The sequence below is a fragment of the Erythrolamprus reginae genome, chromosome 2 (genome assembly GCF_031021105.1).
Source record: "Erythrolamprus reginae isolate rEryReg1 chromosome 2, rEryReg1.hap1, whole genome shotgun sequence".
Lineage (NCBI taxonomy): Eukaryota > Metazoa > Chordata > Lepidosauria > Squamata > Dipsadidae > Erythrolamprus > Erythrolamprus reginae.
In genome coordinates this window covers 337,156,217-337,169,958 of record NC_091951.1, presented here as the reverse complement: position 1 = coordinate 337,169,958, position 13,742 = coordinate 337,156,217, and the positions used below count along the sequence as shown (strand labels likewise).

The 13,742-nt window shown below is 40.2% G+C and overlaps 1 protein-coding gene across 1 annotated transcript in view; it reads left to right on the top strand.

Annotated features, from left to right (window-relative positions):
• Window positions 1-7,903, top strand: part of ST8SIA3 (ST8 alpha-N-acetyl-neuraminide alpha-2,8-sialyltransferase 3) — a 42,771-nt gene extending 34,868 nt beyond the window's left edge. Inside the window, exons 3-4 of the mRNA XM_070736408.1 lie at window positions 3,830-4,387; window positions 7,621-7,903. Of these exons, the coding sequence (XP_070592509.1) occupies window positions 3,830-4,387; window positions 7,621-7,903 (841 nt within the window). The remainder of the gene's footprint in view (window positions 1-3,829; window positions 4,388-7,620) is intronic.
• Window positions 7,904-13,742: the final 5,839 nt, after the last annotated feature.

The window sequence follows — 13,742 nt, the reverse complement described above, 5'->3', positions numbered from 1 at the left end:
ACTGGCCTCTTAGGAACCTGGAGAGGTCAATCGTGGATAGGCTCTGGGAGAAATGTTGGGGGTTAGGGGTTGACACAATTGAGTCCGGTAATGAGTTCCACGCTTCGATAACTCGATTGTTGAAATCATATTTTTTACAGTCATGTTTGGAGTGGTTAATATTAAGTTTAAATCTGTTGTGTGCTCTTGTGTTGTTGTGGTTGAAGCTGAAGTAGTCATTGACCGGTAGGACATTGCAGCATATGATCTTGTGGGCAATACTCAAATCGTGTTTTAGGCGCCGTAGTTCTAGGCTACATGGCTTAGGACCAGATTATGTATGGGACCATCTTCTGCCTCACATGTCCCAGCGACCAATTAGGTTGTACAGGGATCTGGATCCCATTGGCTAAGCAATGCTAACTGGCAGGACCATGGGGAAGAGCCTTCTCTGTTGCAGCCTCGGTCCTGTGGAACCAACTCCCCCCAGAGATTCATTATTATTTATTTATTTATTTATTCATTCATTCATTCATTCATTCATTCATTCATTCATTCAATCATTTGATTTGTATGCCGCCCCTCTCCGTAGACTCGGGGCGGCTCACAACAATAACAAAGACAATGTAAAAACAAATCTAATAATTTAAAAAACACTAAAAACCCCATTATTAAAAACAAACATACCATGTATAAACTGTATAGGCCTGGGGGAGATGTCTCAGTTCCCCCATTCCTGACGGCAGAGATGGGTCTTAAGAAGTTTACAAAAGGCAAGGAGGGTGGGGGCAGTTCTAATCTCCAGGGGGAGCTGGTTCCAGAGGGTCAGGGCCGCCACAGAGAAGGCTCTTCCCCTTGGTCCTGCCAAACGACATTGTTTAGTCGACGGGACCCGGAGAAGGCCAACTCTGTGGGACCTAACCGGTCGCTGGGATTCGTGCCACTCCCACTCTCCTTGCCTTCCAAAAGGCATTGAAAACATACATATGGCGGCAGGCTTGGGGCCATGAGTTTCTGTTCCAGCCAGTAGCATTAATTAATTTATATTAATTGGATTTATGATGTTATATTGTTCCTATATATGTTGTAAACTGCCCTGAGTCCTTGGAGAGGGGTGAAATAAAGTCTAATTAATTAATTGTCACCCCTCTCCGAGGACTCAGGGCAGCTTACAACATATATATAGGAACAATATAACATCATAAATCCAATTAATATAAATTACTAATCTAAAAAACACAAAACCATAAAAAACACTCATTCCCATTCAAACAACTAACTCCCAACACATTCATCGGCCAGGGGGCTAGTGCCTGGTGGCCCCAAGCCTGGCGGCATAGATGAGTCTTGAGACTCTTGCGGAAGGCGAGGAGGGTGAGGGCGGTGTGGATCTCTGTGGAGAGCTGATTCCAGAGGGCCAGGGCCTCCACGGAGAAGGCACTTCCCCTAGGCCCCGCCAAGCGACATTGTCTACTTGTCTAGAGGCCGACTTGGTAGGACCTAACCAGTTGCATATGGCAGGAAGCAGTCCCGCAAGTAATCTGGCCCGATGCCAGGTAGGGCTTTATAGGTCATAGCCAATACTTTGAATTGTGTCCGGAAACCAATTGGCAGCCAATGCAGTCCGCGGACTGTTGGAGAAACATGAGCATACCTAGGCAGGCCCATGACTGCTCGCGTGGCTGCATTTTGCATTATTTGCAAGTTCTGAACACTCTTCAAAAGTAGACCCATGTAGAGAGCAATTGCAGTAATGAGGGATGATTGAATTTCATTTATATTGGGTTTATTTTTTACTTGTTTTTATTCTATGTATTGGATTATTTTTAATATTTGTTACTATTTTATTGCTGTAAGTCACCCTGAGTCCACTAGGAGAAGGGCTGCCTATAAATTTGAAAAATGAATGAGTGAGTGAGTGAGTGAGTGAGTGAGTGAGTGAGTGAGTGAGTCAGTGAGTGGATGAATGAATGAATGAATGAATGAATGAATGAATGAATGAATGAATGAATGAATGAATGAACGAATCTTTCCGGCCTTCATTCAACACCAGAGACAGTTCCAGAAAGTGGAAAGATTGTCTATTTGCCTGGGCATAAAGGCAAGCAGACCTCATGGGCCTGGCAATGGAACCATTATCTGGCCCTCAGCATCCAAGAAGATCACAGAGTCCAGGACAAACTTCAGTTTTATAATTCCTTCTATTCTTTTTTTTTTTCCATCTTATGGAAAGGGACTTAATTTACCATGACTAAGAGCATTCATAATCCTAGAACCAGCCCTATATAACCATAAATGATTGAACCTATTGCAGTAAATGAGGTTGAATGTGTATAATTTTAGAAGAGCTGTGAGTGTGCATGTGTGTGTTCACACACATGCAGTTTATATAGTAATGTATATTTTTGTGTGCCTGAGTGTGATATGTATGTACAATATGGCATATATATATAGAACTAAATCATATTTATTTATTTATTTATTTGTTTGTTTGATTGATTTTTTTTATGCCGCCCTTCTCCTTAGACTCAGGGCAGCTTACAACATGTTAGCAATAGCACTTTTTAATAGAGCCAGCATATTGCACCCACAATCCAGGTCCTCATTTTACTCACCTCGGAAGAATGGAAGATTGAGTCAACTTTGAGCCGGTGATGAGATTTGAACCGCTGACCTGCAGATGTACAGTCAGCTTCAGTGGCCTGCAGTACAGCACTCTACGTGCTGCGCCACCCTGGATGTTCAGTAATAGTAAATAGATAGGGATATTGTATCTCTTTGAGGCGAGGAGGCGCCAGGCGCCCTAACCCTAATCCAAACCCTTGACATGAGTGACGTCAATTTGGCCACCTTTAAGCCAGTCACATGACCATTAAGCCACCCCTGGTCACATGATCATCAAACCACCTCCCCACCTTGTCACATGGCCGGCAAGCCACACCCACAAAATAAGGTATGCCCACCAGCCCTTTGCTGGTTATAGCATTCATTCATTCATTCATTCATTCATTCATTCATTCATTCATTCATTCATTCATTTTTAATTTTGTCCAATACACAATAATACACAATGATGGTAGTAGAGGACACCTTCAAGGAAATAAAATTAGAGAAGGAATAGAAGAGACAGTATAGGATAAAATAAATCAATGAGAGAATAGAAGAAAGATATAGGGATAGAAGAGAAGATATATGGTATATAGGAGAGACAATAGGACAGGGGTCGGAAGCACTCTAGTGCACTTATACGCTTTGAAACTAAACCAGAACAAAGTGTGTTTCACTTTGTGAAAGAAGAAGGACTGTGAATTGCCTCACAGCTGCAACCTAAGTATCACAGAACTGATAAGGGACTTGTACAAATTACCAGTTTGTTTGGAGACGAGTGCTCTTTGCTATACCAAAAGAGGGCTTGGTTTAAGTGAATTTTCATTATAAAGAACATTGTTTTGAATTTTCAAACGTGTGTGTGTGTCTGAAATTTGTACCTGTGAATTTTTGGGAGGAGTCTACCAGAGAGCCCGACAGAACACTCTATAACCTTAATCATTTATGTTACTATGTGTATATAGATATGTACCCACTAAAACCCTCATTGTGTATTGGACTAAATAAATAAATAAATAAATAAATAAATAAATAAATAAATAAATAAATAAATAAATAAATAAATAAATAAATAAATAAATAAATAAATAAATAAATAAATAAATAAATAAATAAATAAATAAATAAAATATGAAAGGTTCAAGATCCCCCTTTCTTTTTTAAATATTAAAAACAAGGGTGACACCTGGATGTTTCAGCTGAGACCATTCATTGTAATTGCTTTCTCTGTTATTATTTTCAGACGAGATATCCTTCAGCATGTTGACGTGATCAAAAACTTTTCCTTGACAAAGAGCATGGTACGGATTGGACAGCTGATGCATTACGATTATTCCAGCCATAAGTATGTCTTCTCCATTAGCAACAGCTTCCGCCTGTTGCTCCCAGATGTCTCGCCGATTCAGAACAAGCACTACAATATTTGTGCTGTTGTGGGAAACAGTGGGATACTTCTCGGCAGTCAGTGCGGGCAGGAAATAGACAAATACGATTTTGTTTTTCGCTGCAATTTTGCGCCCACCGAAGCGTTCCAGAAAGATGTGGGGAGGAAAACCAACATCACCACTTTTAACCCGAGCATTCTGGAGAAGTATTACAACAACCTTTTGACCATTCAAGATCGTAATAACTTTTTCCTAAGCTTGAAGAAGCTTGACGGAGCTATTCTCTGGATTCCGGCTTTTTTCTTCCATACCTCAGCCACTATTACCAGAACTTTGGTAGACTTCTTTATTGAGCATCGAGGACAATTAAAAGTCCAGTTGGCTTGGCCAGGAAATATAATGCAACATGTTAACAGGTGCGATTTGCTGTTGTGCGTCATTAATTTTTTGATGCTGTTTGCTTAGGTTACCATATTTTTCAGAGTATAAACGAACTTTTTCCTCCCTAAAAGTGGGTGGAAATGTCAGTGAAACATATACAATTAATACAGCCATTTTTGGCCTCCATAAGCCCTACCCCGCATCCCATTTTTGCAAAAAAAAAAAAAAAAATGGACTCTACAAGCCTCCCAAACTCTCTGTCTCCATTTTTTGTAAAAACAGGACCCATTTTTGCAAAAACAGACCTGTTTTACACCCATTTTTGCCAAAAAAAAATGGAGCCTGCAGAGAGTTTGGGAAGCCTGCAGATTGTTCCTTTGGGCTGGGAAAAAACCAGCCCATTTTTCACCCGTTTTTCAAAAAATAGGGTGGGCGGAGGGTTTGGAAGGCTTGCAAAGGGCTCCTGGGGGGATTGGGGAGTGCAAAAACACCCCCTTTGGGGGAGAATATGGGCCATATTTTGCAAAAATGGGGGCATTTTTGCTTTCCCCCAGCCCCTAGGAATACTCTGCAAGCCTCCCAAACCCTCTGCCCACCCCATTTTTGCAAAAAATTGATGAAAAACAGGCCATTTCTTTCTCCAGCCTGTAGGAGCACTTTGCATGTTTCCCAAATCCTCTGCTTGCCCCATTTTTCATAAAAATGGGTGGAAACAGGTCTGTTTTTACAAAAATACTGTCCCGTTTTTGCAAAACAGGGGGCAGGCAAAGAGTTTTGCAAAGGCTTGCAGAGTGCTCCTGGAAAAGAGAAAAACTTTCTTTTTATTATTTACTTCTTTGAAATCTTGGTGCGTCTTATACACCGGTGAGTCTTATAGCCCCCAAAAATGCGGTAAGTATTTTTCCTGGTGAGACTGGTCTATCAGGGCAACCTAGTCTACCCAAATATGGAGCCTTCACAAGCAGTCACTTTTGTGGCAAGCTATTTTTGTGTTTGAATGTATATTTTATATTTTATTTACATTTATATTCTTATTTCTTTGTCGGTAAAATATACATTCAGCACAAAACTGGTTAGATTGTTTTTGGTGTAACCAAATGTTATTCAAATTATGGCAGCTATAAGGGGTGAGAAATTTGTGAACCCAGGTAGAAAAACAGCTTATAGCTTACATTAGCTGCCTGAAAAAACTAAGAAGTATCTGAACACTTTGGAGAAGAAATAACTACCATAAATTAGCCCGAAAAGGTAGGGTAGACTTGCAATTTTTTAAAAAATACAGAAAAAGCCAATGGCAGAAATTTCCTGACAGTTAGAACATTTAATCAGTGGAACAGCTTTCCTCCAGAAGTTGTGAATGCTCCAACACTAGAAGTTTTTAAGCAGATGTTGGACAACCATCTGTATGAAGTAGTATAGGGTTTCCTGCCTAAGTAGAGGATTAGACTAGAAGACTTCCAAGGTCCCGTCCAACTCTTGTTGTTGTTGTTGTTGTTGTTGTTGTTGTTATTATTATTATTATTATTATTATTAATATTATGAAAAGGGTCTCTGAGAAACTCATAGAAAGTGTCACATAAAAAGGAACTAATTAAAAAATTAAACGCTTCATTTTAATACATTCAACAATACAGAACCCCATGAAGAAGCATTGAAAAAGATCGATTCATTTGTTATATTTGCTTTCCAAATTGAAAAGAAACTCCCAAAGCTCATCCCAGTGCAGTACAGTGGTGAAAAATCTTCATTTGTTCAGATAGTTTTTGGCTAATAAATAAGGGGGGAAGTCCAATGTGTTATGGAGGATGATGATGATCATTATGGATGATGATGATCCATGATGATCAACGAAGATGATAACCACTGTAATCCCAAAGTGCTTTTTGTCAAAAGGCAACTGGACTTGGGTTTTCTTCTTTGAAAGTGTTTCGCTTCTCATCCAAGAAGCTTCTTCAGTTTAATAGTCACTGAACTGATTATAATATAGTGATACCTCATCTTACAAACGCCTCGTCATACAAACTTTTCGAGATATAAACCCGGGGTTTAAGATTTTTTTGCCTCTTCTTACAAACTATTTTCATCTTACAAACCCACTACCGCTGCTGGGATGCCCCGCCTCCGGACTTCCGTTGCCAGTGAAGCACCCATTTTTGTGCTGCTGTGATTCCCCTGAGGCTCCCTTCACTGGGAAACCCCACCTCTGGACTTCCGTTACCAGCAAAGCGCCCGTTTTTGCGATGCTGGGATTCCCCTGCTGGGATTCTCCTGCAGCATCGCAAAAACACAGAAATCCAGAGATGGGGTTTCCCATGGAGGGGAACCTCAGGGGAATCCCAGCAGTGCAAAAACGGGTGCTTTGGCTGGCAGAAGGGGTGAATTTTGGGCTTGCACGCATTAATCGCTTTTCCATTGATTCCTATGGGAAACATTGTTTCGTCTTACAAACTTTTCACCTTAAGAACCTCGTACCAGAACCAATTAAGTTTGTAAGACAAGGTATCACTGTATTTAACTTTGCCATTGAAAACACAAAGTACATAAAAATGTCTTACAAGATTGAGCAAAAAGAAAAATAAACAAACTATTTTAAAAAGGTTGATAAAAGCATCCATATTTCCACCATGACTATCTTGATTTCAACATAATTGAAAATATGTTATATTCATAAGAGAGTAGAGTAGAGTACAGTACAGTAGAGAAGAGAAGAGAAGACTAGACTAGACTAGACTGGATTAGACTAGATTATAACAGAACAGAACAGAAATATTTTATTGGCCAAGTGTGATTAGATACACAAGGAATTTGTCTCTGGTACTTAAACTCGCTGTGTACAAACAACAATAGCGATAGATCATTATCACAGTTAATCTTAAATCATTTGATACAACAGTGATAGTTGTGGATACTAAATAAGCAATCAACATAAATCATACTCAGAGACTAATTAAATATTAATATTATTAAATAATAATTTTATTGTTATTAATCTTAACACTTTTAATGTTTTTTATATCTATGCTTTTATATCATTGCAATCCATCTCTTCACTCGGGACGATGAGATAGGCAGCATATACCTTTAATAAATAAGTAAAAGCCAGAAGTTCAGAGATACAGTAGGTGGATATTTCTGCAGAGGAACGTTCAGAATTGCCACCACCAAAAAGGCCCTGCATTGCCAAAGCGCCCAAGAACCTCAGAAAATATATGAACATCCAAAAGGATCCCCCCAAAATAATGATACTTTATGGATTCTTATTTTACAGGTACTGGAAAAACAAGCATTTGGCCCCCAAGCGTCTCAGCACAGGTATCTTGATGTACACCCTTGCGTCCGCTATTTGTGATGAAATCCACCTGTATGGGTTTTGGCCCTTTGGCTTCAACCCAAACAATAAAGAGGATCTTCCCTACCACTATTTTGACAAGAAAGGAACCAAGTTTACCACGAAATGGCAAGAATCCCACCAGCTGCCTGCCGAATTCCAGCAGCTCTTTCGAATGCACGGCGAAGGACTTGCGAAACTGACTTTATCCCACTGTGCCTAAGGATTTCATATTTGAAGTGCCAAAAGATTGTTGCTGTCGTTTCTTTTTAAAAGGGGGCGAAAAAGTGCCCCCCCCCACTGAATTTGCAATTCTTCGAAGCAGAATTCTAAAAGGAAAGGCACTGGTGGGAATAAGGTGGGGGGAAGCGTTTAATTCTGGAGAATTCTCCCGTTTGTAATTACCCGTTTTTTCAAAGCCTAGGAGTTTGGCTTTGCCAGTTTTGCAAGACAGAAGTATTTCTTATCTTCCTGAAGTAGGAAAACCCAGGCTGTTTTATAGCAGGAAAATTTTGAATGTCTTAGCTATGCTGCCAAGAATATTAAAGTATTTTCATAGTCATATATTTTTCACATTCTGCGAAAGGACAAAAAAAAATGGTGGTGGACGTTATCAATGGCTAGAACTTCTGTGTTTGTTTATTCAGATTAGCTTATTGTTGTTTCTGGATTTCTTTGGAAGAGGGGTCCATTTATGCTATTGCTATTCATAGTGGAACATACCTGTGTTTATTCATGATCAGCCTGAGACGTTTGATGGTTTAGGGCAATATGAATAGGCGGTAGGCCTATTTAGATCACCAAAAAAGGTCTCCTGATTGAGAGATGATTGAACTGTTCCCAAAGTCTAGTTTTTCTCTTTTGGAGGTCAAAATCAAGGAAAGGTCATCAATATTTTCCATGCATTTACACATCTATATGTATGGCAGGGATGAGCAGATGAAGACCCAAAGGGCAATTTGGCCATTGACCCAATTTTCAAAGCCGTTTCTTCTTTTCAGCTCTCCTGTTGAAAACGCTCAAGCTGCCATCGGTGCATTTCGGACTAAACAGCTAACGTGGTTCCGTGGCACTATTGGTATAAAAATAATTCTGCACGTGGCATCTCTGCAAAGGTCACCATCGTTTTGCACACTGTGTGTTTGCTTAAATAAAAGTGGCATGTTTCTGATCAGCCAATTATCTCTTGCAAATTTTAAAAAAAAAATCCCCTTTCCTTGCATGATTCCATACGTAGAGAACTACAGAGGTGGTTTTGGAGGAAGAATGTGGCAGCATTTAGCAAACCATGAATTGATTACTAAGTTATTATGGTTGCTTAAAACATTTAGCCAGATGTTTAGGTTGGATTTGGCATTTTTATCCACCTAATGAGTCCTTCCAAAGGTTCTGGGATAGGCAGTTGTTTAATAATTAAAAATATTATCATGAATGTAAGCAGTGAAAGGCTATCAAAATTTTTACCAGCACACTGTTTGCTTATTTATTTTAGTTATTTATTCATTTGTCCAATACACAAATACATAGGAAGAAAATAAACATGAAGTAATAGATATAAGGATAAAAGTGAAAATAGAAGAGAAGATATATGAAAGGAAGAAAATATATATGATATATGAGATAAAGGAAAGACAATTGGACAGGGGACGGAAGGCACACCAGTGCACTTATGCACGCCCCTTACTGACCTCTTAGGAACCTGGAGAGGTCAATCGTGGAGAGTCTAAGGGAGAAATGTTGGGGGTTGGGAGTTGACACTACTGAGTCCGGTAATGAGTTCCACGCTTCGACAACTCGATTGTTAAAGTCATATTTTTTACAGTCAAGTTTGGAGCGGTTCGTATTAAGTTTGAATCTGTTGCATGCTCTTGTGTTGTTGCGGTTGAAGCTGAAGTAGTCATTGACCGGTAGGACGTTGCAGCATATGATCTTGTGGGCAATACTTAAATCATGTTTTAGGCGCCGTAGCTCTAGGCTTTCTAGACCCAGGATTGTTTGTGGCTTATGCAGGACGCCCTTCATTTTCTTTCAACATCTTTCAGTGCAAATTGGGTGCTCTGGGGTGCATCTCCATTTTTACTACCCACGGCGTTTCCCCCCATCTGGGCAGTAGCCCATCCCTGGATGTAAGGTGTAATTGCCCTCTGCAATTGACTGGTAGTCAACTTTGGTGGTGCAATGCCAATGGTATTGTTGCTCCAGATGTTTTCCAATTGGACCTGAGGGGCTTATTACTGTGGGTCACTGTTACTTTCTTTTGCCATAGCTGTTCTACTTCAATTGGTAGTTTGTGTTTTACTCCAGTTGTTTCTCTCATTCTGGTGCTGTCTCCAGGTACTGCCATATCCACATTTTTCTTGTTTTTCTTATCCACAATCATTAAATCTGGGGCATGTTTGAATTTCAGACTATTTCCCAGCGCACATTAGCGTCTTCATTTTTCTATTATTTTGTCTATTTTGTGGTTTCAACAGATCTTGCTTGCAGGCAGTGGTAACTCTTGCAGCTCTCCCAATGCCCCATTGTTGCTACTTGTCATGCTGTTTCTTGTAGCCTGCCTGTTCGATCCTCTTGCAGCGAGTAACTAAGTAATCCACTGTTTCTTCGGAGTCTTTGCAGAGGAAGAATTGGTGTCTGTTGCTGTCTTTTATAAGTTTTATAAGCAATTGTTCTTAAGATGTTGCTTTGTGCAGCCAGAAGTAGCTTCTCCGATTCGTCTTTCAACTTTCCTGTTCTTAGCTATAATGAGGTCTTGTTGTTATCTGCTTGACCTATTATGGTTCTTTTATGCACTGGCCATATATTAATCTGCCTCCTCATGTTTCTTTTATGCATTGGCTATATATTAATCTGCCTCCTCATGTTTCTATTCAGTTCTTCATTTGGTCTTTCTTAATCGGCTAATTTGATTTCTTTGATATTCAGTAGGCTTTTGTGGTGTGTTAGCTTCAATGCTTCTTTTTCAAGCATTCATATATTCTTTCAATGCCCTGTTATTTTCTTCAATTATCTTGTGATCTTGCAACATTCCATAGGCTCAGTGATGGGTTGCTATTGGTTCAGCCTGGTTTGGATGAACCAGTGGCAACAGCGGCAAGAGGCTCCACCTACTCAAATGTCATCATAGATGATCTGCGCATATGCAGAAAGTTCTACACATGTGCAGAAGCACCCACACATGTATTCACAGTTCTGAACTGGTAGCAAAGGTAAGAGAAAAACACACCTGCCTATGCTCCTTGGTAAATAGAGCGTGTCATCATCCTTATGCAGGTGAAGTCATGGTACACTGTCTTCTTACCCAGGTTTCTAGCTCAACTTGCATCCAGTTATGTACGAGGGTCGCCCAGAAAGTAATGCACCACATTTTTTTTCTCAGTCTACAGTAATGGTACGAATGCGAAACTTTAGATATACATTATTTGAATTGTCAGGAGTACATGTGTAAATGTTGTGTTTCTTCAAACAGATAGCGTAGCTGCAGCAGTGTTTCGAAATGGCATCTGTAAGTGATGTATGTTACAAGCAGCATGTCATCACTGAATTTCTCACTGCGGAGAAAGAAACTGTTGGGAACATTCACAAACGTTTCTGTACAGTTTATGGAGAATCTGCAGTCGACAGAAGTGTGGTTAGTTGGTGGGGACAGAGGATGAGGCCATTAGAAGACACAGTGCAGAAATGGTTTCATGACCAGAACAAGGAGTGATACCAACAGGGCATACACGACCTTATGTCTCGCTGAAAGAAGGCCATAGAACAGAGATTACATGGAAAAATAGGGAGAGTAGAAGAAACATCATTCTTTCTTGTGTGCAAGTTTCATTGTGTTCAATAAATAATTGTTGAAGAAGAAAAATGTGGTGCATTGCTTTCTGGGCGACCCTCGTATCTAATAATTGGAATAATTGGAATTTCATAGCATTTCTGCCTCTGCGCTTGGTTTTTAAGATCTTCTTCACTCTTCTGTTGAAGTCATCACTTCCTTCTCAGCTTCAGCATGCTCGATATTGTCAGTGTGAAGGACGCCCAAGTATTTGTAGTGATCTTCTTCATCCTCACTCTTGATGTTATTTCCATAGGATATTTTGATACCTTCAGATGTCGCTATTTTTTTCCCCTGTTGATATATTTGTCCAGTCAAAACTCTATTGGACAATATTTACAATATAGCTTGGACAGTGTTAGACAGTGATTCATAGAAACATAGAAGTTTGGAGGCTTCAATGAGGCCTGCACGCGTGCACAGGAGCAGTGGGGGGGCATTGAATTATGGGCGTGGCCACACACATATGTGCTATTATTATTTATTTATTTATTTATTTATTTATTTATTTATTTATTGGACTTATATGCCACCCTTTTCCGTGGACTCAGGGCGGCTTACAACACTATAGCAGGGGTCCCCAAACATGGGAACTTTAAGACTTGTGGACTTTAACTCCCAGAATTCTCCAGCCAGCATAGCTGGCTGGGGAATTCTGGGAATTGAAGTCCACAAGCCTTAAAGTTTCCAAGATTGAAGACCTCTGCACTATGGTAAAAAAAATACAATAAATAAAACATTCTAGGCCAATTAATAGGATAATAACTTTTTAAAAATGTCTTAAAACTAAACATTTAAAATCAAAATGTCACACATATACTATCACACTGGATACATTCATTGGGCGGAGGCTGGGGTCTGATGACCCCAAGCCTGGTGACATAAATGTGTTTTCAAATTCTTACAGAAGGCAAGGAGGGTGGGGGCAGTGTGAATCTCTGGGGAGAGTTGATTCCAGAGGGCCGGGGCTCCCACAGAGAAAGCTCTTCCCTAGGCCCCACCAGCTGGCATTGTCCAATTGACGGGACCTTGAAGAGACCAACTCTGTAGGACCTAACCAGACGCTGGGATTTGTACGGCAGAAGGCGGTCTTGGAGATAATCTGGTCCTATGCCATGTAGGGCTGAATAGAATAGAATAGAATAGAATAGAATTTTATTGGCCAAGTATGATTGGACACACAAGAAATTTGTCTTGGTGCCTATGCTCTCAGTGTACATAAAAGGAAAATATACATTTGTTAAGAATCATGTGGTACAGCACTTAATGATTATCATGGGGTCAAATAAGCAATGAGGAAACAATCAATATTAATAAAAATCTTAGGATACAAGCAACAAGTTACAGTCATACGGTCCTGAGTGGGAGGAAAAGGATGATAGGAATGATGAGAAAAACTAGTAGAAATAGAAGTGCAGATTTAGTAAAAAGTCTTATAGGTCATAACCAACACTTTGAATTGTGTCCGGAAACCAATCGGCAGCCAATGCAGTCCGTGGAGTGATGGAGAGATGTGGGCATACTTTGGAAGGCCCAAGACTGCTCACGCAGCTGCATTTTGGACAATTTGCAGTTTCCAAACACTCTTCAAAAGTAGCCCCATATTTGCACTTTTGGCACCTCAGCGAAAAAAGGTTCACCATGTGCACTACCACATCAGTTAGCAGTCTGAAACTTGTTGGTTCGCAGGTAATTGGCCTGTAATTGCCTGTACTGCTTCTTCTGCTAGATCTTTGCTAGATCTAAAGAGTGTCAAGGCAGAGTCATTTTAAGGTTCTTTCTAAAGCATTTTTCTTCTCCTTTGCTTCATTCATCTTTGCTAACTGTTGCATTCTTTCTCCAAGGCCATCTCCGTGGTTCTCTGTACATAGCAAGGTAGAAGTTGGGGGGCAGTCTGGTCTTTTCTCAAACACTGTTTCCAAAGGAGAGAAAAAAACCACCCTTCCTGGGACAAAACCCTTCCATGTCTTCAACTGATGAGACCTTGGATGTGAATTGCAAAGAAGTGGCAATCCAGTCCCTATGCCATTTGGCTGAGCAGAATGGGACCCCTGAGTCTCAAGATGTCCATTATTCTCCATATTTCAGAATTTTGCATTATCTTTCATTGAGATGTTGGGCATTTCTGCCATTTTCCATTTAGATAAGTGACTGCTGAAGTTGAAGAGGGCTGTCAAATTTAAGCAGCAAAAACTTCAGATGACACTAGATGGCAGCAAAGAAGCAGCAGTTCTCC